Source organism: Solanum verrucosum, unplaced genomic scaffold (assembly GCF_900185275.1).
Source record: "Solanum verrucosum unplaced genomic scaffold, falcon-dt-bn FXZP01000208.1, whole genome shotgun sequence".
Classification (NCBI taxonomy): domain Eukaryota; kingdom Viridiplantae; phylum Streptophyta; class Magnoliopsida; order Solanales; family Solanaceae; genus Solanum; species Solanum verrucosum.
Genome location: NW_026020329.1, coordinates 3,403,617 through 3,428,878, shown reverse-complemented (window position 1 = coordinate 3,428,878; position 25,262 = coordinate 3,403,617). Strand labels below are relative to the sequence as shown.

Genomic DNA, 25,262 nt, shown 5'->3' with positions numbered 1-25,262 from the left:
CATTTTATGTGACACATTTCACATTTTGAGATTCAAACAAGTCTATTTTTTTATCGTAAGTTTTTCATAGATCTTTTAAACATTTTAAATTATCAATTATTGTGACTTATAGAAATTTTTACGTAGTTTACAAATAAATAAATATCATTTCAAGAAATTGAAGATTTCATGTGTAAATTGCCGATCAAACTTAAATTGTTTGACTCTCAAAAAATGAAAAATGTCACATAAATTGGGACAGATGGAGTATTATTTTAATGAAACAATAAAACATTTAACCGTTTTATTTTCATTGTAATTGAATGTACTAACATTCAGTAGAGTAATAACTAAGAGAATTTTAATGTCATAACTAAAGTATTAAAGTGCCCTTGTTAAACTTCAAATTATGTTATTATGTTATTATATAATTAAAATATTTATATTTAATTATTTTATAATTTAATGGAGAAGTAAAATAGTGATTCAACTTCACACTTTTGAGCTTTCCATTTTAATAATTATGCTAATGTATCATTGTTTAATATTACTGCTCCAAGAAGTGGAATGATAGTGATCATTATGATGGTGATTAGTGTTGTTGGTTGATGATTACAGGCGGATTCACCCCTCTAGGTTGGGTGCATGTGCACCCATTAACTTCACAAAATATCATATATATGTATGTATATCTATTTTGAGAAACTGACAGAAATTATGATATAATTAAAAGTGCACCCATGAAAATCATAGGAGTGCCGTTGTGCTATTGGTGCAAGCTAGACGATCCACTTGTGAGACTTGGGTACAAATCTAGCTAGACTGTTTATTTTACTTTTACCTAGTTACTATATGAGAAATTTACTCTAAAGCCCAAGGCCTCATCTAAAATGTCATTTTGGCCCATGAATTATTGAAACACAAGAGAGGAAATGGCCAGTTACTGTAGAACAAGAATCTTTCTTTGTTTTCTCTACTTTTTTGTCTTTTTCACTTATGATTTATTGGTTTCTTTAGCTTTTTGCTCTTTCAATAATTTCACTTGTCCTATGCTATTTCAAAGATTATGATCAATTCTTGAAGAAAAATAATCAATTAGTAATAGTAATATCAGTTGATGCCAGACGACAAGAAGATGCTACGTTTGATCTTTGATGATAACAGCTTAGAATTCAGCTATTTACTAGGCCTTTCTATATTGCTACCAACTATTGTTCTGGTTTATTGTCTGCTCAAATTTCTTGTTCAATTACTAATTCATCATCCTCAAAACATGTCTCAGCCCAAAAAAAGAGAGATAGAAATCGTTAAGAACGAAAAATCAGATTCTGAAGATCAAGCTGAAGATAAGTTGGATGAAGCAAAAGGCCAGCAAGCTGTTCTGTACAGATTTAGGCAGAGGCACAAAAATATACAAACAGAAATAACAAGCTGTTCTAAATTGATTGCTAAGGAAGAGGAAAGTTGTGTGTCAAAAGCGCCTCCTCATCTTCGTGATGGTGATCTAGTGCATTTCAGCCACAGACATCCTTTGCTAAGATTTCATCTTAAAGGAACAGAAGTTATAAGATGCAACATGTGTACTATTATAATTTCCGGGGTAGCTTATGGTTGCGATTGTTGTCGTTACTTTCTCCATGAGGTATGCTCTAACATTCCTAAAAGAATTCGACATGATTTTCATCCTATGCACTCACTCACCCTTCTTCCCATTCCTTCAATCTCTCTTTGGCATTCGAAAGTGGAAAGCGAGTTCTGTTGTGTGGCATGTGGTTATGACAACTCATTGTTTTCATTTTACTATCATTGTGATTTGTGTAAATTTGATCTTCATCTTGAATGTGCTTCTGTGACGACGAAATTGATCCATAAGGTAAAATACCCTCTTGATCTCTTTACTTCCTTTCCACTAAAAAGTGAAGGGGCAACCCTGTTATGTTGTATTTGTAACCAAGTTATGAATTGGCAATCCACTTGGCTTTTCTATAATCGCGAGTTTGATTACATCTGTCATTTCGAGTGTGCTGCTGAAGAAGAGCTTGGAGTTATAGGGGATCAAAGTTTCCTATCTGAAGTCCAGAAATCCTTGCTCCTCCAAAAAAGTTGTTCTGGCCAACAACAGAAACTCGAAAAGCTAGGAGAAGTTATACACTTCAGCCACCGCCATCCGTTGAAAGCAATTAAACAAACGAATGAGGCGTCAATCATGAATTGCTGCATATGTTCAATCCAGGCTTTATCCGGTTACATTTGCCAGCTATGCAATTACTTCATCGACGAGACTTGTTTCACTCTTCCGCGAAGGATACAACACCATTTTCACTCAAATCACCCCCTCATACTCACTAGCTATAACGATCCTCCAAAGTCCAATTGCAGAGCTTGTGGTCATGAAGTAGGTACAACATACCGTTGCTCTACATGTAAATTCAGTCTCCATCGTTCCTGTGCTGGTGCTCCCATGATATTTACCACAAACAAGAAAGTTTCTTATAAACTTCTCTATTCGTATCCATATGATGGTGAGATGGCAGTTATCAAATGCAGTGGCTGTTCCAGGGAGTTAAACTCAAAAGAGAGCTTCATGTACTACAGTTTCGACCTCGATGAAGTGCTTCATGTCCAATGTGCACTTAATAGAGAAACTGACTCTTATGATACTAAGTTTGGTTTAGCTTCTGAAAGACTGAAAAGTATTAAAATACAGGAAGACCACTCCTAGTAGTAATTACAAAGTTCTAGCTAGCTTGTATGTATTGTAAGAACATCTGTTGAATTTGTTATCTATGAAAGTTATGTTTTCATGCTTACTAGGCATCCCTTCGGGGACATCAATAAAATTGGAACGATACAGAGAAAATTAGATGTCCTTCAACATGAATGTCCATATATGGAGTATATATATTAGAAACTTGCTGCAAAATACATGTATCAAGTACTTGAACATATGCTTTATTTCACAACTTTATAATATATTACATGCCATTTTGCAATTTCCATGTGTTTAAGAAACCCCAGCAGCACGATCCAAGGAGTTTATTTTATGGGATTGGCAAGTCATGCTTGTCTATGAGATAATAATATTGCCTGTCAAAGTACTAATCTCCAAATGCCTTTATCATTGTCTGCATAAAAACCTTCATTAATAAGCGTTACATGGCACCGTCAGACTAGACACAAAGTTTATGAAAGAAAAAAATGCTTTTGAAAGTTGAGTTATTTTTTTAAAACATGACATCTTTTTTGAGATGACAGACTAAGGGTGTGTTTGGTATGAAGGAAAACATTTTCCGGAAAATGTTTTCCAATTTTCTCATGTTTGGTTGGGTTAAATGTTTTGGAAAATGTTTTCCAAATCAACTCATTTTCCTCAAATTTAAGGAAAATGACTTCCCTTCAAAACTTAAGGAAAACATTTTCCAAAACTCTCTTCCAACTTCCAATTAAAAAAAAAATTGTTGAAAAAATCAATTTATTTTGTCCCTACACTCAAACCAACCCCCCCAACCCCCCCCCCCCCCAAAAAAAAAATAATTTAAAAGTTGTTTTTAAAAGATATTTCTAATTTCAATTTTTTATTTTTTACCCTCCACCTCCTACCCTCGCCCCCCCTCCCCCCCAGCCCCCTATCAGCCCCCACCCCCTTCAAAAAGAAAAAAATTTAAGTTTGTTTTTAAAAAATATTATTTCATTTTTTCACCCTTACCCTCGACCCCTCTACCCATTCCCCACCCACCCCCTACCAGCCCTCCCACTCCCCAAAAAAAAATTTAAGTTTATTTTTAAAAAATATTTTTGACTTCAAAATTTCATTTTTTCACCCCTACCCTCGACCCCCCACCCCACCCCCAACCAGTCCCCCCCCCACCTCCCAAAAAAAAATTTAAGTTTGTTTTTAAAAAATATTTTCGACTTCAAAATTTAATTTTTTTACCCCTACCCTCGACCCCCTACCCCCTACCAGCCCCCCCCCCCCTCCCCCCACCTCCCAAAAAAAAAATTTAAGTTGTTTTTAAAAAATATTTTCGACTTCAAAATTTCATTTTTTTCACCCCTACCCTCGACCCCCCCCACCCCCACGCACCCACCCACCCCCTACCAGCCCCCCTCCCCCCCAAAAAAAAAATTAAGTTAGTTTTTAAAAAATATTTTCGACTTCAAAATTTCATTTTTTTCACCCCTACCCTCGACCCCCCCACCCCCACCCACCCACCCACCCCCTACCAGCCCCCCCCCCCCACCTCCCAAAAAAAATTTTAAGTTTTGTTTTTAAAAAAATATTTTCGACTTCAAAATTTCATTTTTTTCACCCCTACCCTCGACCCCCCACCCCCTACCAGCCCCCCTCCCCCCCCCCAAAAAAAAAATTAAGTTAGTTTTTAAAAAATATTTTCGACTTCAAATTTCATTTTTTCACCCCTACCAGCCCCTCCCCCCCCCCCCCCCCCCCCCCCCCCCCCCCCCCCCACCTCCCAAAAAAAAAGTTTAAGTTAGTTTTTAAAAAATATTTTTGACTTCAAAATTTCATTTTTTTAGCCCTACCCTCGACACCCCCCCCCACCCACGCCCTACCAGCCCCCCCACCCCCTACCAGTCCCCCACCCCCAAAAAAAATTTTAAGGCATTTTTTTTTTAAAAAAAAATTTAACTTCAAAATTTCAATTTTTCACCCCTACCCTCGACCCCCCCCCCCACCCCCTACCAGCCCCCACCCCAAAAAAAAATTAAGTTTGTTTTAAAAAAATATTTTCAATTTCAAAAATTATTTTCTACTCTAGTATAAATAAAAGAAATTTTTCAAAAACATTTTTCATTCATAAATCAAACACAAAAAATATTTTCTACTCACCAACCAAACATGAGAAAATAAGTCAAAAATCAACTTGTTTTCCAAGAAAACATTTTCTAGGAAAACATTTTCCATGGAAAACATTTTCCTTCATACCAAACACACCCTAAATAATGTCATACCACATTATTCACCACACTGACATTCTGTGGCTTCCAGTAATTCTGAAGTCTAGTATGATGAAACTGAGAGTCAATAAAAGCTCCTCTTGATTTTGTGTCACTTGCATTGGGCAATTTACTTAACAACTCCAATCTAAGTTCTGAAATAAAATAACTCAAATAATTAGAAAATTACAAACTTGTACATTAGGAAAAAAAATAAAATTGTAATCTAACCTCTAAGGTTTTCCTTTTGATTAGCAGAGCAATTATTCTGTTTAATGGCATTGTAATAATCACCTAATGAAGTTCCAACCTGCAATACAATTTATTGGTCAAAATTCATGTAGTTTGACTCTCGGGGAATAAAACATGACAAATATATATAATATAATTACCTGAACTATATCGAACGGTGACATGATTGTATAAAGTGGCGTTTTGATATATTGTTGCATGTTTTGTGGGAAGAAACACTGCAAAAATGTATCGCGACGATTTTCAGTAATAATATCAACATTAACCCACAAGAAGAAAAAATAATGTAGTAACAATTTGTACCAATTCTGGCTTCATTCTTGAAGTGCAGGATTTTGGTAGTGCTTTGACAGACCCCTGCATATATGAACTCATCAATTTATTTTTGACTCGTTCATTTGACACCTTTGTTTGAGTAACATAAAATGAAACAAGAAGAAATACGAAAGGAGATTATGTACATGTAATGTAACAAGTGCTTTATAGATTGTTTCGAAGCCTTTTCCCTTCTGAAGATTCTTGTTGCTGAGAAAACAGAACAAATTGCATAATGTGGTTCTTACAACATATGAATCATCTTCAAAAATTGATCATATAACACGATAAAAATGTCTTACACATCGATGAAATAGCCACTATCGGTCAAGCATTTTAATCGCGGAGTACTAGGCAATAGTTTGCTGAAGCGATCACAATAAAACATTGCTGGATATGCCCCAGCAGAACTTCCAATAAGAAGGGCCTAGTATAGTACAATAAATTAAACTTCTATTAGCGTATCTGACAGTACATGTTGGTCAATATTTTTGAAGAGTCTAAGCGACATAGTTATTTATACTTTGTGTAATAAGTAAAGTAAGTTGACATACTTTTTTGGCATCTTTTAATCCTTTTGACAACAAATCCTCCATAACTGCAGAAAAAATCCTTGCACCTCTAAAGTGAAGATTGGTATCCTAAAAAAGACAAAAAAAGAAGTAATTAAGTACATAAATTGAAGCTTTTTTAACCTCTAAATTCTTATAATGAACAATAGTATGTTATTGTGGAATTCATCATCTTGATGGACCGCCTTTACGTGGTCAACGAACTCATATTAATACTAGCCTTGTCACAAGCTAATTCAAAAATGAAAGAAATTTACCCAAAACCCGTGGTACTTGTGTGATGAATCATACTGATTGGATCGCATATGTTTGGTAAAGAAAAATGGAATGTTCAATTGAATCATGAAATGACTAAAAGCGTTGAGTATTAAGTTATTAACCCACCCCCGCCCCATTTTTTTTCACAACAAAAAAATAAAACCATATGGTAATTAATATGAACAATATTATAAGATTATGTTGCGTTATAATATATAACATACAGGATCAACTGTTTCAACATCTCCGGTGAATGCTCCTCCATCACAATATGCAACCATAACTTTGTTCCAGTTGAACAAATCTGCGTGGTTTGCATTGTAAAGGCTATTATTAGTGATTAATTAATTAATTTATTCTAATTTTGTAACCAAAAATTGCACAGATTAAAAAAAGAAAGAAAAAGGAGATAGTGTTTAATTACTTGGATTAGCATTTTTATTGTTGCTGAAGTGACCTCTAAATTTGAATGGAGGCATATGTTTTGAAGAACCAAAAGAAGTAGTTGAACGATTTTGGCACTCTCTCACATCACCATCCTCCTCCCTAATAACAACAAAGTATTACATACGGCTCGAGTATTATCATAAAAGTATTTGTATATAATTAAGACAAATCTTAAGATTTGTTTAAACCGTTGGAATTGTACTATCAAAATAGACTGAGTTAATAAATAGACAATCATTAATCCTCCGAAACTTACAGATAGGTGAATCATCCAGCTTTGAGCACCTTATCCAAATCCTCTATCCATGTAAAATGCTGGTGGGCTTCCATCCAAGCAGACTGCATCTAAATGAGGTTACAACACTACTAAAAGAGACTTATGAAATAGGATATAGGTAGGTCCGGAGAATATTAATTTCGTCTGTCTTATTTTACGTGATATTGTTAGACTCAACATCAAGTTCAATAACTTTTGCTTAAATTGTGTATTTATATTAAAAGGTTTATTAATACGTACAAATATTAAGTTAAGAACCCAATTATTAATACTTGAAATCATCATTATAAAATTCTGACTTCGCCTCGGCTTTGAGTTGTATAAGTGAAGCAATTTACCTGCTCCTTTAGACACAGCATTCTTAAGGATTGTTTTCTCAACAAAGTATTCATCATAATTATATGTGTCCTTTTGTTGATTAGGTGCACTTTCTGCTAATAAAACGGTCAATGAAGTACAAAGGAGTAACAAAATTACAAGTTTGAAGGATCTTGTTGCCACCATTATCCCAGCTGAGAACATAAAACAAGTCAAGTGTGTTAGGGAAATTAACAAATAGAATAATGCCAATAAGAATGTACATTATCGTCTATATATTTTGGCAAAATATGACAATTTTTTTTAATATATGTGTACCTTTTTATGTCTCAAAATGAACTCACCCTTGCCAATAAGAATGTACACTATCGTCTATATATATTGGCATGCTTACAAAGTTAGGCAATCCCACCACATGGTGTAATAATGCAATTGCTATAACGTAGGGAATGACTGATTTATTTACATAGGGTGTGTTTGGTTTGAAGGAATTTTTTTTGGAAAAGTAAGTGGGTGTTTACTTATTTTTCGATATTTGGTAACTAAATAAAAATAATTCCAAGAGAATTTGTATATAATCTAATCAAATACTATATTAAGGTTGGCATAGTGAGCTATATAGTGTGGGGTGGTGAGGATAGGGGCTAGGGTTGGGGGTGGGGTTGCAGTGGCGGGAGCCTAAATTTTTATTAAGGGTTATCAAAATATAACGAACCAAATTCACGAAGCAGTCAAGGAGTGTCAATATGTAACATAAAATATGACTTTTACCTAGCTACACAGTATGTGTCTAGTGGCGTAGCTACATGATTGTCAGGGTGTCCAATTCATTGTAAAAAAATATCGTATATACAAGTAAAATGATACATGAAAAGATTGAATAACATATTTTGGACATTCTTAACACAACAAGTTATTGTAGCCCAATGGTTTTAGATGCTTGGAATGAGGTAGTGTTTGCATGTTCGAATCTCATTAGTTCTATTTTTTGAAAAGAATTTTTGTTGTGCTAGGACGCCATTTATGAAATTACTAGCTCTGCCACTAGGGCGTCCCCTCAAGTACATGTGGCTCCGCCACTGTTGGGTGGAGGATATTGGATGGTGAGTATTACATAATTAATATGGAATATCACTTATTAAACCTAATTTTTCTCACTTTTTACTAGAGAAATGATCATTTTTAAGGAACTTATTTCTCTGATAGAGAAAGGTCTTCGGTAGTGTTGAAACATGAGAAAATATACAAACATTTTTCAGAAAATATTTTCCTTCATTCTGAAAAAGGTATGGGCGGACCCACGTAAGGCGAAGGAGTGTCAAGCGACACCCTTTGTCGGAAAAATTTACTATATTTTAATACTATGTATAAATGTTTATGTATAATAAAATGACTGGAAAAGACAGAGATTCCCCCCTGAACTTATTCCAAAAAGTCAGTTACATGCTCAAACTATTATGGTGACCTATTACATACCTTTACTACTCAAAAGTGAATTTATTACCACCCTGAGACGTGTAGCACCGCTTTCACAGTATGTGGTGTATTACACTTGCTGCCACGTACATCAGCGTCATGTCAGAAATTATAAAAAAAAAAATTTCGTTTGTTGGCTATATTTTACTCTAATTAATCCCTAATTAATTATTTTAATTCTCTAATAATTATATCTTCTTCATCACTAAATCCACTCATTTCAATTCTCTTCTCATCGGAAAAATCATATCCGACCACCTTCACTATCGATTCTTTGTTCTTCACCATCACTATATCACCTTCAATTCTTCTTCTTCTTCGTTGTCACCCACCACCAAATATCACCACCACCATCATCAATATCGATTTTTTCTTCTTTACCACCTTCATTTACCTCTTTTAATTTTTGCCACCCGCCACCCATCACCACCAAACCCAAAAATTGACTAACAACCAAAATTTTTTTAACAAAGTAAAAAAAAAGTGAAATAGATAGAATAATCAACCAAAATTTTTCTAGATAAAATATAATTACTTACTAATATATCTATAGGAATTAGCCTAATTGTGAATTAAAAAAAAAATTGTGCTTTGAGATTGTGATAAAAAATAAAGAAGTGTGATGAAAATAAAGAATGGAGAAGAAAAGGACAATGAGTGGGGCGTGAACAAGAAAAGGTGTGGGGGGTGAGGGTGGGAAAAATGATTCTAATTATTATTTTTTACTTTAATTTCAAATTGACGCGCCTATGTTTTATTTTTTTGCCACGCCAGTTTTAGGGGGTAAAAAAAAAATTAGAATTCACTTTTGAGTAGTATAAATATGTAAAAGGTCACCATTATAGTTTGAGCGTGTAAATGACTTTTCGAACAAGTTTAAGGGAGGGATTTATGACTTTTCCCTAAAATGACACTATTTAACAATAATATTCTGATGGCGCTTTGGTTCAGCATCTGGTTTTTGTGTTTGGGGTCCCGGATTTAATCCTCAATCAAAGCTTATTTTTGCAAAATATATTACTCGTACTAAAAAAATGTAGTGAAGTAATTTTGAACCCAAAACCTCCTTTAACTTAAAACTAGTTTAAGCCAATGAATTAAGGATGTAATTTATTTATAAATGCGCTGAGAGGTTTTTAAATCATTTAAATTTCTTCAAAATGAAAATATTCCCAACGAAGGTGTTTGTCAATTTGCCATATATATATATATATATATATGGTAACTAATTGAAAGCAATGATCATACAGTGTATGTACAGTGTACCTTGTAGTTTAGAGCCTAATCACAAGTCTATTGCCTAACTTTTGCAAAATAATAATTCATCTATGACTCTGCTTATTCATAATGGTAGGTGGGGATAGGGATGGGATGTTTTTTTTCTTTTATTTTGATTGTTATATTTTTTCTTTTTAATTTTAATATTTTAAATTAAAATTATTGTCTTCATTCGCTTTTAAACGAATGTATTCATGCATTTCATATGATTCAGCTAAATAATATCATGTAAGTTTGATTGATGGTCAGAGGGATTTAAAATAACGTGTTTTAATAACTAAGTATTCACTTGGTAAAGTTACGAGTAGAAGGATCTAGGTGACAATCCAAACCAAGTATAAGGGTCTCTCAGGTCATTCCACCTAAGAAATATAGGAAGACTTTGTGATGTTACAAGACTTCCCTAAAAATATATGAATTTTTAAATAGAAAAGTACAATTTTGTAGACTTCTTTGTCAAATAAGTGGAGCCGAACATAGGTAAATTATTGATAGTGTAATTAAATATTGTAAAAGGAAATATGTCATTTTTTTTGCTGATTAAAAAAATTGTCATATAAATTAAGACAAAAGTAATAGTAATTGTTATTAAATATCGTGGTATGATGTTAGGATAATGTATTATTCAGTTTATTATAGTATACACTGTACCTTGTACTAGTTTAGAGCCTAAACAGAAGTAGTCTTTTGCCTAACTTTTCTAAAATAATTAATGTATGAGTGTATTCCGTGAGACTTGACAAGCAATTGAAGGAAAAATAAATTTAAGCTTCCATCTAATACTAGCCCCAATTATTGACTAGTGTTTATAAAAAAATTAAAAAGTACATTTAATTTATAATTGGCTGTGATGGGAAATCTTTTAAAACTAGGCAGCCTCATAGAATTGGTCAAGAAATGTTCACGAATAAATTTTAAAAACATTTTGAGCAACAATAAATGTTTGACTAAATTTTTTAAAATGCTTCTAAAAGTGTATTTTTTCAAAAAAAAAAAAATGCTTTTGAAAAAGTTTATTTGCTTCTAAAAGCTTGATCAAACATATCTTTTTTTTAAAAATAAGTACTTTTAACATCCCAAGAGTTTGAACAAACAGTCTAATATATTGTAATGACCTGATTTCCGTCGTTATAGAAAAACCAATGGGGAAAGAATTGGGGCCAGAAATCTTTTTGTAGTATTTAGATTTTTCCCAACCTTGTCCAGATTTGGACAAAATTGGAGTCTTTGAGGTGTAGAAAAATCTGGCAACAATCTGGTGAATCGTTTATGATTTTTATTACATGAGTAGTTAGATAACTCGTTAAGGAATCCGTACGACTTTACGGAATTGAATTCGGGCGAGTAGAACTCCCGAAATCGATCTTAGCGTAAAGAGTATTTACTGAGCATCGTGGGATAGAGGTGTGTTCTGAAATGGGAATATTGGAGTTCTTGAAATAGCTCTCTGTTTCATTTTGGCAGCTTTGACGAGAATGTTTGCTGCTCTGGCGGGGCGGTGGCCGCTGTGGCGGGCCCAACGCCAATTAAAGTCGTTAATAAACCCCTAAACGACCTCATTATGCACTTTTCAACTTTTAGAGCTAAGGAACGACCCCCAAGCGACTCCTACTCATTTTTCACCATTCTTGAGGCTAAATGTAAACTTTTCACTCCCCGAATCCGTTTTTCGATCCGTAGAACATAATAGAATGGGTGAATATTGATAGGGGAGGGTTTTGTTAAAGATTCTATGGTGGAAACAACCCGAATTTGGATAATTGGGATCATGGGTTTGATCTAGGGTTCATAGAATTGTAAGTAATCTGGGTAATTAATGATTGTTTATTGATTCTCGTATTATATTGATTGTTTGTAGACCAAGAACAAGCGGAACGAATCCGGAAAGGGAAGGATCAAATTTCTTAGGGTTTCAAGCTTTTTTCGAGGTAGGGGATGGTTGTGATACTATGATTGTGTGATGTATGTTCTTGCTTCATTATGATACATGTATGTATGCAAATATTGCATTATTGATCACACTTGTTGTAAATGAGATAGATGGATATCATTGCCATGAAATCATGACTTAAATGTATGATCTTGATAATGTACTTGTGTTTGTGATTGTGGTGTGTGAATGGGATCGGATTGCCACGTTCTGGCATAACTAACTTGGATCGGATTGCCACGTTCCGGCATAATTATGGGATCGGATTGCCACGTTCCGGCATAATTATGGGATCGGTTGCCACGTTCCGACTTAAATATAAGATCGGATTGCCACGTTCCGACATAATTATGGGATCGGTTGCCACGTTCCGACATAAATATAAGATCGGATTGCCACGTTCCGACATAATTATGAGATCGGTTGCCACGTTCCGGCATAAATATGGGATCGGATTGCCACGTTCCGGCATGCTAACTGTTTGGGTTTGGGTTCCATGAGAGGACCATTGAACTGGGTTCCGTGAGAGGACAATGAAATTGTATTGTGTATCTACTTGTGATGAGTTCGTTCATATCTAATGATGATTGATATTGGAAGACGGTATATTGCACTAAATTGATATAACTGTGATATGTCAAAATCGTGAAGTTGTTCATTATTCGTATATGTTGATGATATTGTATATGTTCGATATGTGCATGTGATTATATTATTGTATTGACTAATGTATGTTACACTTAGTGGGATAGCCGAGTGATCCTACCAGTGCACGGTGGTTGTGTACTAATACTGCACCTGCTGTTATTTTTGTTGAGTATAAGGCATCTTCTGACGGCTATTAACAGACCTCGTTTAGAAGATCAGTGATCGTCGATTCGAATTTAAGGGTGAGCTAGTTCTTCCGGGCTGCCTTGTGTTCTCTTTTTGTCTAGTCCATCCTATTCGGACTTAGACTAGTTCTATAGATGATTTTCTCATTTAGACTTGTTGAACTTAAGATGTTTTGGTACATTGACTTTCAGGTTATAGGTATTAAATTTCCGCATTTGTTAGTTAATTAATTTGTTTTCGTAGCTTAAATGCCTTAGTTTTGGTTTAGTTGTTTGTTTGAGTTGTAGTAGTGGTTCTCCCACCGGATGGTTAGTGTGGGTGCCAATCACGACAGTCTGGGTCGTGACAAAGTTGGTATCAGAGCCTTAGGTTCGTTAATCTCATTGTACCAAAACGAGTCTAGTAGAGTCTTTTGGAACGGTACGAAAATGTCCGTAGTTTTCTTTGAGAGGCTATAGGACTTTAGGAAAAACTTACTTCTTTCTACTCCTTCATACTATGACTTGAATCCAATTGGTATATGGGTGATACAAATTGTTATCTTTCCTCGTTCACTCTATGGTCCAAACTAGAGCAATAAAAGTGGTAACACCATCGCTAGCAAGAGAGGATGTGTATAGACTACCGATAGTTGAATAGGATCATCATTCAGAACAAGTATCCATTACCTCGGATAGATGTCTTTTTTGATCAATTGCAAGGTGCATCGATTTTCTCTAAGATTGATTTAAGATCTGGTTACCATCAGTTAAAAATTGAGGCGGTTAAGAATTGAGTTCGACCAAGTTATATGACTGAAATTAGCAGTTTTGAGGGGCTCGCTAGCTACTATTGTCGCTTGTGGTATGAGTTGAGTCCAATTGGTATCTCCCAATTCCAATTGGTATCTCAACGAAGTGAACTAGACGTCGTGATCACGACTGAGGGGCCACAAACAAAGCAAATTGGAAACTGAGAAGGTTCCAATTGGTATCTCCCTAGGGGTGGTGTGAATGCATGGATGATCTGGAATGGCCATCCATGGAACGAAATAATTAATTAAGAATTTGGACTTATCTGTAAATTGTATCTTGGAAACTTTGAATGCATGCTTCTGGATGTCTGAATTAACTGTGAATGTGAAGTTGTAATTGCTTGAATATTATGAGGTCATTATATGCACAATAAATATGTGTCTGAACTTTGATATGTACAATATGTTGGGCTGGTCGTTGAAGTTATGTATGTTGTAAATACTTGAGTATCGTGAAATTCGTTGTGAAAGGAAGATCTTGACTTAGAATCGTGTGAGTGTCTGGGTGTATCCTGGGGATGTGTGGGTTGTTGTGTTGAATTGACAAGAATGAATTGGTTCGTGTATCGTGGGATTGACTGGGGGTAGACAATGATTATCCTAGTTATGAGGATTATTCTAAAATTGCTAAGTAAAGTTGAGAACCTTTGTGGAATTTAGAAAAGAAAAGAACCCTAGAAAAATTATTGGCAGGGGTTCTGTTTCCGTTATGGCCGCTGGGGCGGAACTTTTCCAGCCAAGGCGAGGCCACCAGTGCGGAAATTTTCCTGCCAGAACGGGATGAGGTGAGGCAGAACCTTAACCTGTCTCCCCTATTTTCCCCTAGTCACAATTATAGACCCTGAATAGTACCCGAACTAACCCTCGCAATCTAATTCATTGTTCAGCAATCAAATATAAGTTGTAAAGTATGTTAACTTATGGAGAACCTGGGCATATGAGGAGGAAATTAGTGAGGTCGTGAAGGGCGGGGAAATGGTAATGCAGGTAGAGGAGTAGTGCAGCCAGGCGATGAGGCTGCCCGTCAAGACGACAAGGCTCAGTTATATGCTTTTCCGGGCAAGACCAAGTTTGAGGTGTGTGATGCATTGGTCACTAGTGCTGCTCTTGTCTGTGCCCGGATGGCTATTGTTTTACGTGATCTGGGTTCTACTTATTCGTACATGTTAGTTCAATTACCTTGGGATTTGATGTGGTTTGTTGATATACTTGATGCCCCCATCCATGTTTCTACCCCAGTTGAAGAGTCGTCATAGTCACCCATGTGTATCGTGTTGTCCTGTTATGGTTATGGATTTTCAGATTTGGGTTGATTTGGTTATGCTAGATATGACTGATTTGATATAATCTTAGGCATGACTTGGTTGTCCCCCTATTATACCCAGCTTAATTATAATACTAAGTCGGTAACTCTAAAGATCCCCGATAAGGAAAGATTAGAGTGGGAAGGGGTGTACAAGCCTAAGCTAGATAAGATCATATCATTTATTTTGGCTAGGAAACTGGTGGGGCATGATTGTTGGCTTATTGGCCCATGTTCGGGATGTTGAAGTTGAATCCCCTTCTATTGAGTCTATTACGGTGGTGTCAGAATTGAGAGAGCTTAAAGCTCAAATCCAAGGGCTTCTTGATAAAGGTTTCATCCGTCCTAGTGCTTCCCCGTGGGGTGCTCCTATCTTGTTTGTTAAGAAGAAGAAAGGTAATATGATGATTGATGATTTTATCTAAACCATAAGGGAGTGGATTAATACCAGAATGACAAGCTTACAGATAAAGAAAGTTCCATTGAGTATACTTGGGGTGAAGGAAATAAAAGATTTTCGTAAATAAGTGCGTACCAAGATTGGGTTAGTCCTTTAAATTTGATGAGTATACCTGAGTTTTAGGTGTCATGTTGATGAAAAGGTTGACTTCATAGTTATAGTCAGGGCTAACTGAGCGTAATGGTAATAAGAGTTCGCAATGGATTGTGATGGGATGCAACTATATAATGAGATTGTTGATTAAGCGAATTTTGTATAGTAATTACGACTTGCGAGTACCTAAGGTTGTGTGTTCCTAATATTTGGTGAGTAACGTGGTTGTATGGAAAGTTTTAAGAGATGGGGGGACACCACTCGAATAGAATTTAAAAGAGCTAGGGTCATGATGAAGAAAGATAGTGGGATGTAATACAACCTTTAGAGAGAGGCAAGAGGAAGAATATTTTATTTGATTGCAAATGATAAATAGTTATGTTTAAAGGAGTAGATAATTGGGTTCAGAGACGTGTGATTTCATTTGTTTTGATGTGGGTATGGTAATAGTGTCACAAGTGTGTCGAATTGGTTAAAAACTATCGAAAAAGACTTGAGAAAGGAGTGTGCGGACATTAGCTTCAGTGTGATGACAAGTGTTTGGTTTTGTTTTGAGTCTAGCAATGAGTATGATTGGATTGTTAGCGAAAGATATTGTAAGATCGATGGAAATGCGATCGATGATAAACGAAGATCCATGATTTCATAAAAATCTTCAAGGTACAAGCTAATGTTGTGTTTTATGGTGGAAATTACAATTTAGATTTTTCATTGTGAGTCTACATTCATGGGGATGTATTTTGTCAAGGTATGAATTGTCAAGCTGAGAAATGATCAATTGTATCCGGTATTGAGCATTTGAAAGGACTTACACCTGGGTTGAGTCGTAAGTTTACTACTATTGATTGTTAAAGTACCAAGAAAGGTTTCATTTAAAAGTGTTGGTTTATGATAAGGTAAATGGTCGAAATGTTTATGATGGTTGTTAGTAATGTGAGTATGATTCACTAGCTATGCTCTCGTGTGTTTTCACTTTTGTGGGTGGATCCCTAGTGGTAAATTATGAGGTACCAAATCCTGCGATGTTCTCTTGGTTAAGTGGGAAAATTGGGAAGTTTTGGTTATTTCGAATGACATAATTGGTGTTGTCTAGGAGTTGTTAAAGTATTTTAGTGGGTCTACATGTTCCACCTTGTTTATGAGAATTTATAGAAGAGCTACCATGCGTATTTGTGGTTATCCGTCAATCTTAATTTTCATCTTGTCGTTGAGGTCATGTATCGATTATGTATGGTTGAATGTGGGGATCATTGGGTCCAATTCTACTGTTCTTAAGAGGTAATCTACAATTTCTAAATATAGCATTTTGATAGTGTTGTTGGAGAGGTTGTATGCTTGGACATATCCCTCGATGAGTATATGATTTCTAAAGATCAGATTTGTAATAACTTAAACTCATGGGAAATTGGGTTGTGAGATGGAGATATTGATAAGAACTATGATTGTGTGTTGGTTGGTTCAGGTTCACCTCTAATTGTGTCGAGTTTTGATTTAGGATTTTATCATGGTTGTGTGAGAAAGGATTCGTCCTGATGTTTGTGTCAAGATCCTTGATAACATGTGGCAGATGTGTGTACGATCAACTTTGGTGGTTGTTGGGAATCATTTTGTTGATTAGTTAAGTTTACATACAACAATATTTATCACTCGAGTGTTGAGATGACTTTATTGAGGCATTGTAAGGGAGGATGTGTAGGTATTCAATTGGTTGATTTGAGGTTGGAGATGTAAAACTCTTAGGGGGTAATGAGATTCGGTAAGAAGGGCATGCGAGACAAGTATCTCTAATAATTCGATGATTCATATACTACTCTACCCTTACTTTAGCCAGTCTTTCCTAGTTGATCACTCGGGGACGAGTGATGGGTAAATTGGTATCTATTGTAACGACCTTATTTTCATCGTTATGGAAAAGCCAATGGGGAAAGAATTGGGGTCAGAAACCTTTTTTTGTAGTATTTGGATTTTTCCCAACCTTGTCCAGATTTGGACGAAATCAGAGTCTTTGAGGTGTAGGGAAATCTGGTAACAATCGGGCGAATCATTTATGATTTTGATTACATGAGTAGTTAGATAACTCATTAAGGAAAATGTACGACTTTACAGAATTGAATTCGGGCGAGTAGAACTCCCGGAATAGATCTTAGCGTAAAGAGTATTTACTGAGCGTCGTAGGTTAGAGGTCTGTTGTGAAATGGGAATTTTGGAGTTCTTGAAATAGCTCTCTGTTTCATTTTGGCAGCTTTGACGAGAATGTTTGCTGCTCTGGCGGGGCGGTGGCCGCTGTGGCGGGCCCAACGCCAATTAAAGTCGTTAATAAACCCCTAAACGACCTCATTATGCACTTTTCAACTTTTAGAGCTAAGGAACGACCCCCAGGCGACTCGTACTCGTTTTTCACCATTCTTGAGGCTAAAGGTAAGCTTTTCACTCCCCAAATCCATTTTTCGATCCGTTGAACGTAATAGAATGGGTGAATATTGATGGGGGAGGATTTTGTTATAGATTCTATGATGGAAACAACACTAATTTGGATAATTAGGATCATGGGTTTGATCTAGGGTTTATAGAATTGTTAGTAATCTTGGTAATTAATGATTGTTTATTGATTCTCGTATTATATTGATTGTTTGTAGACCAAGAACAAGCGGAATGAATCCAGAAAGGGAAGGATCAAGTTTCTTAGGGTTTCAAGCTTGTTTCGAGGTAGGTGATGGTTGTGATTCTATGATTGTGTGATGTATGTTTGTTCTTGCTTCATTATAATACATGTATGTATGCGAATGTTGCATTATTGATCACACTTGTTGTAAATGAGATAAATGGATATCATTGCCATGAAATCATGACTTAAATGTATGATCTTGATGATGTACTTGTGTTTGTGATTGTGGTGTGTGAATGGGATCAGATTGCCACGTTCCGACATACTAACTGTTTGGGTTTAGGTTCCATGAGGGGACCATAGAATTGGGTTCCATGAGAGGACCATTGAATTGTGCTGTGTATCTACTTGTGATGAGTTCGTTCATATCTAATGATAATTGATATTGGAAGATGGCATGTTGCTCTAAATTGATATAACTGTGATATGTGAGAATCGTGAAATTGTTCATTGTTCGTATATGTTGATGATATTGTATATGTTTGATATGTGCATGTGATTATATTGTTGTAGTGACTAATGTATGTTACACTTAGTGGGATAGTCGCGTGATTCTACCAATACACGGTTGTTGTGTGCTGATACTGCACTTGCTCTTATTTTTGTTGAGTACAGGACATCTTCCGGGGCTATTGACAGACCTTGTTTAGAAGATCAGTGATCGCCGATTCGAATTTAAGGGTGAGTCAGTTCTTCCGGGTTGCCTTGAGTTCTCTTTTTGACTAGTCCATCCTATTCGGACTTAGACTAGTTCTGTAGACGATTTTCTCGCTTAGACTTGTTGAACTTTAGATGTTTTGGTACATTGACTTTCAGGTTATAGGTATTAAATTTCCGCATTTTTTAGTTAATTAATTTGTTTTTGTAGTTTAAATGTCTTAGTTTTGGTTTAGTTGCTTGTTTGAGTTGTAGTAGTGGTTCTCCCACCGGAGGGTTAGTGTGGGTGCCAATCACGACGGTCTGGGTCGTGACATATATCAATTTTTTTAAATTATGAGCCAAAACCTTAGTTATTTCCAAATTATTGTAGTAAGTTTTACTTGTATTCTAGGCGGCCAATTTCTATATCAAATATTAACTATGTTTTTTTTTCATCTCTAAATGCATAGTATTTGTGTTAAATTTGTTTATCATATAAAATATAAGATTTTATAGTAGATTGTATGTTTTTGTCACTAGCTAAAATGGTTACTAATACTGATGAAACCACATGTTACTGACTATCTAGTTTAATTAGTGACGATATCTATTATCTTTAAAGTTAAGTTGAACAATCATAATTTTGTCATTGTATAGTGTCCTTTTATATACCAAAAAAATGTTTCATCGCTAAATAAATAAATAAGCGACAATTTTAAATTTGTAGCCAAAACTTTCATCTCGTCGCTAAAACTTCACCTTCATAGACATAATAATGTTATCACTACTTTCATCTCGTCACTAAAAATATTACCTTCATAGACATAATAATGTTGTCATATCAACAATAACAATAATAGTTATAATTATAACAACAACTACAACAATAACAACAACAACAACAACAATAACAAACACAAACACAAACACAATAACAATAACAATAACATACACCAACAATAACAATAACAATGACGATGATGATGATGACGATGGTGATGATGATGATGATGTAACACCTCGGTCATAGAACGAGCTATTTTAGAAAGAACTAATTTGGAAAGAGTCAAATTGAGAATTTGGCAAGCTATGCTTAAGTTGTGAGTTTTGGGTCAACTTCAAATGACCATAACATTCAGTACAAAATGCGCTATATGTCTTTGAATCCTCTTTCCAATGCCACCGAGTTTGCTAAATTTCGAGTTTGGATGATAGAGATATGCCCGCCTGAAGTCAGCCTGTCCAGTTAAGAAAATTAACCCGAATTAATGAGGGGTATTTTGGTCTTTTCCTTACCCCATCAACTTTAAACATTTTTGGTAATATTTTAGGGGTCTAAACTGATTTGAGTCAGTTATCACAATCCTAAATTACATTTAGGATTTTAGAAGAGAGTTCAAGAGGAGAAAAGAGGAGAAAAGGAAGAACGGTCAAGATTTCTTGCGAATCAAGGATTTGTTTCGCCAAATCGAGGTATGTAAGTTTTCATAGTGTTGGGTTCATTCACACACACGCCAATTATGTATATTTACCCGTAATTTTATTCTTGAGCTTGAATGATTTGAATTCTTGATGGGTGTTGTTGAGATTTTGTTTTTCATGCTTGGTTTATGGAGTTCGATGAATTTGGGGGTGAGGATTTCGATTGTTGAGGGTTGTTCTTGAGGAAAAGTAAGTAGATTCTTGTGTACTTGTATTGGGTAATTGAATCTAAGAAAAATTTGAGAAAAACAATCGATTCTAGGCGAATTAGGGCCAGAAAATGAGAAACAAAATTCGTCGGGTTTTTTGGGCAAGGGTCAGGCGCTCCGCGCTAGTAGTGCGCCAGGAAGTCACTTCTAAAGTTTAGGGGTTGGCACCCCGCGCCACTCAGTGCGCCAAGGTCGCCTGCCCCGTCCTGTTTTCAATTGTTTGCTCCATCTAAGTTCTTTTAAATTGTACCTTCACTCCTTTTTTATTCTAAGTACTCTAAAATACATCTAAAAATCGAGAGATCCTTCATAACATGAATTATAATCCTTGAATTCATAATTCAAATTCAAGGTAGAGGTAAGAGTAAAGTCGTGAGAGTTCTTTCGAGTTATTTTGAGAAGTCTTTTACAATCTCTTAGAACTTGTTTTAAGACTTGAGTACTTGATATGAGGATGAGTAGAGTTGAATTTCATTTAAAAAAATGAATATATGATAACTAAGTATTCCCAAAGAGTAAATGTTTTTACATTTAAAATGAGGGGAAACATCGATTTCCAAATGGGTTCATGAGGAGTTCTAAGTACTATCTCTTTTAAGAGAATTCTTTTAAGTAATAATCTCAAAGTTTGAGGACAAGGAAATGTTTTTAAACATATGAGCTGAGTTATATTTTGGGAGTAGTATTGAGCACCGATATGGGAATGAGTTCAAATAACTCAAAGTTCTCATAAACCATGTAGCCAACGTGGGTAAAAAGGGTGATACTTTTAGATGATTCCTTATTTCTTTTTAAGCATTAGCTTAGTGGATCCACTTAGTTGAGGATGTCTTATACTCCGTCAAGGTATAGGACAGTTCTGGCAGCGTGGGTGACACGTTGTATCATCACATAGCTCATAGTGATTGTGCCTTTCTTTTTAAAATGATGTCTGATAAAAAAAATACTCATTTCATGTTTGACGTCGTTATATTCTTATAACTAAAATGGTTAACAAAGAACTAAATCATAAAAACATCAAAGTGTAAAGGTGCAGATTATTATTAAAATAATCGATGCTTAAATTATTTATCGTTTGATATATGTATGAGTTATTACTAATGTACAACAAAGTATTGATCTCAAATTGTAATTTATATGAATACAAAATTATATTTTGAATTATTTTTAAAAGAAAATTTTTGAAGTAAAAAGTAAAAAGTTGTTCATCATTTTTAAAAAAGTGTTGCTGGCATTTAATTTTATATTTAATTTCCTTTTTAATCTCAACAACCTAGTTATATAATGTATCAAATGTGATGTATCAAGAAGAATGAGATGTACCCGGATGACAACAAATTTAGAGATTTTTTGTAAATTAAAAAAAAGTAGGGATAAAAGTAGTTTCCTCCTTACACTGAGATTTCTAAAAATTTTACTAAATTTAAAGGGGGCTGGAAGGAAATTGAGCCTAAACTAAACGGGGAGGGGCATGAATTGTAATTTATTTTGGCAAAGCGAGTATTTACTGAATTAGTTTGGATTGAACTATGAAATTGTAATTATTTTATGTTTTGTGGCTCGTTTACGTAGTTTCCATTTAAACTTACTCAATTTGTTAGACTTAATGGGCTTGTCCTTAAAAGGCTAAAGGCCCTAAGGGTGGAAAGAAGCCACCAATGTGGAATTTTCCTCATATTACAACTACAGAATAATCCCCACTAATTTGTAATATACCTCAAAATATCACACATAAAAAAATATCTTATTCAGATTTGAACTTTGCATAAGTGTAATTTGTAAATACCGTAAAGTTTGACGATGATATTAGTATCCTAAGATTTAAACTGCTCTTTTGTCAAATCAAAAGTATCACACACATAATATTATTAAGTAGTGAAACAATTCAATATTATGCTTTAGCACATTTATGATAGTGTGCTAATCCAAATTCATTAATATTAACAACGTCAACACCATAAATCTTGTTTGAAGAGGCACCACCTCAATATTAATATAGATGAAACTAGACTTTATGTTGCTATTACTGCAAACATTATTTGCTAATTTCATTAAAAATTAATTCACCTTTTTTTTTTTTGTAATAGTATGCACTTTGAAGTTTGTTATTATACCCCTTTTAATGTAGGCACTTAACAACTCCTAAACTCATCTTGTCACACTAAACAGTACACCAAACCAAAGATTTAAACGAGAAGATTCGTTCTTAAACAAAAAAAACTTGTAATTATCTATTGAGCTTGTGTTGTTAGAGTGTATACCAACTCAAAATTGATTTTTTATTACTTGTGTTTGATTTAAGAGTTTTAGCCTCATTCTTTCTAGTTTATTGTACGACATCTCTATTTAATGCTTTTGTAAGTTGATCAACCAAATTGTTAGTGGATCTCATATACATTATAGTTATAGTTTCACAAGTAACTATCTCTCTTATATAAAAACATGTCTTAAGTTTATATGTATTCATTTAATTCCCAATATATATTTATTGTGAGCTGCACATATAGTAATCACACCATCACAAAATATGAAAATGGTTGACATAGATTGCGACCACAACACATTATATCCAGTAATATATTTCTTAGTCATTCTGATTCCTTTCCAATAGTTGCTAATGCAATTAATTCAGATTTTAATGTGAAATGAGAAACACAAGTTTGTTTCTTGGATACCCAACTAATGTACCCCCCCCCCCTCCCCCCCCCCCCCTCCAAGTGGATATCGAATATGAAATAACCTTTTTATCATTTATACTTATTATACAACTCACTTAAGAATATCGTCTACGCGATAGAAAAATCACTATGACAAATTCGTAAATATTTTATTTTCTTTAAATATCCAAGTACTATAATTATAGCTTTTCAATGAATATCACTTGGATTGTTTGTAAATATTGAAAGTTTGCCGATAACAAATGTTATATTAGGTCTAGTCAAGCGCATTGCATACATTAAACTCCCAATTTTTATTATTCAAATATTGTATTCAATTTTATATAACTTTAACTATCTACTTATGCACATCCTAATGTGAAAAATTAAAGTTGATTTTTTTGGAGGTACAAAAAAATATCTTAGATATTTAGTAGAACTTTCTAGAATTTGGTAGAGTAAATATCTTTGATATTTATACTTAAGAAAAATCTATGTGTTCTAGATAATTAGATATTTATAGTGAAGTATAGAAATATCTAGATTCTTGTTACATAGTTAGAAGATAAGGATATCTAGATATTTCTTGTAGATGTATCTAGAATAATTTCGAGAAGCATCCTTATACAAGTATAAATAGGGGTGACATTAGGCATTTGTAATCAACCCAAAACAAAAACAATTCAAGAGTCTTCTTCCATAAATAAGTTTTCCTTTCTAACTTCCTCTTCTTTAGTTGAATCTTCCGATATGGAGGACCCTCGATCGTCTGTTCTACAAGAAGAATAAAGCTCGACTGCAGATATTGGAGAATGAATTCACTAACACCACTCAAGGAAACCTTTCTATCGCCTAGTATTTTTTGAAGATTAAGAACTTATGTTCTTAGATATCTTTGTTGAATCCAGAAGAGGCTATCTCTAAAGCACGAATGAGAAGAATTGTCATTTGTTGTTTGAAACTTGAATATATTCCATTTGTGACGTCGATTCAAGGATGGGCTCAACAACCATCCTTGGAGGAGTTTAAAATTTTTTGTCGTCACAGGAACTACTAGCCAAGTAGTTTGCTAGTGTAGTTGTCGAAGAAGGAGAAGAAAATGCTCTTGTAGACAATAAGTGGAACTTTAAAGGAAAAATAAGAGATATGCCACACTCTCGATCCTCAGGTGGTTCACACTCACCTGGAGAGAAGAAAGAGCCTTCTAACTATTATGGTAAGAAGCCTTTCAGATATTATCGTTGTGGCGAAGTAGGGCACATAAAAAGATATTGCGGAGCCAAGGAGAGCAATATGGCTCAAAAAGTTGATGAAGAATAAGAAGAATGGGGAAAGTGTTTAGTAGCTAAGGTTCGAGCAATAGATGCCATGATTTCCATTAATCTTGAAAAATATTGGATCGGGGATTTAGAATATAATATAGCCGATCACTTGGAGAAGCAAGAAGTTTTTGTTGACGGCACGAAACAAGACATTATTGAGGATGTTCCCAGTGGTGATATGATAGCTTCTATAGAAAAAATCAAAGAAGAAGATCCTGAACAGGCAATAACTGAAACTACATGGCTAGTAACGACCTTTATAGAGAAAGCTATGAAACTATCTAATGATGAGATGATAAGAGAATATGGCAGTGGATCCTATGTTGGTGTTGAGACTTCACAGAAAATTGATAGTGTTTCTCTAGATAAAATAATTGTTGAGAAGTTAAGAGAAAGGGGGAGTCTGAGAACTCAATAAGGAGATAATCTACATGGATTAACTGACGATGAAGAATCTTTATCATTTGAAGAAGCAAGAGGAGTTCGAAAGAAATTGCCGAGATTTTCACCAAGATGTGGATCAAAGCTTCGTTTGAGCTCTTCCACGACAAGTGTGGTGTAGTTTCCAAAAAATCACTTTAAGGGGGAGTGTGAAAAATTAAAGTTGATATTTTTTTGAAGTACAAAAAATATCTTAGATATTAAGTAGAACTTTCTAGAATTTGGTAGAGTAAATATCTTTGATATTTATACTTAAGAAAAATCTAGATGTTCTTGTTACATAGTTAGAAGATAAGGATATCTAGA

At 34.7% G+C, this 25,262-nt stretch overlaps 2 protein-coding genes and 1 pseudogene across 2 annotated transcripts in view; 2 read left to right on the top strand and 1 right to left on the bottom strand.

The window, feature by feature from the left end:
* The window catches only part of LOC125835990 (uncharacterized), a 154,656-nt gene that overhangs the window by 63,256 nt on the left and 66,138 nt on the right, over positions 1-25,262 (top strand). The gene's annotated exons all lie outside the window — the stretch shown is intronic.
* LOC125835989 (uncharacterized) lies at positions 1,097-2,701 on the top strand. Its single transcript, XM_049515082.1, has one exon. It carries the CDS (start codon positions 1,097-1,099, stop codon positions 2,699-2,701), a length of 1,605 nt encoding a protein of 534 aa, XP_049371039.1.
* On the bottom strand, positions 3,021-7,560 carry LOC125836001 (pectin acetylesterase 8-like; annotated as a pseudogene).

Excerpts from the sequence above, each read along its gene's own strand:
- LOC125835989 (XM_049515082.1), top strand. The coding sequence starts at position 1,097 with ATGCCAGACGACAAGAAGATGCTACGTTTGATCTTTGATGATAACAGC.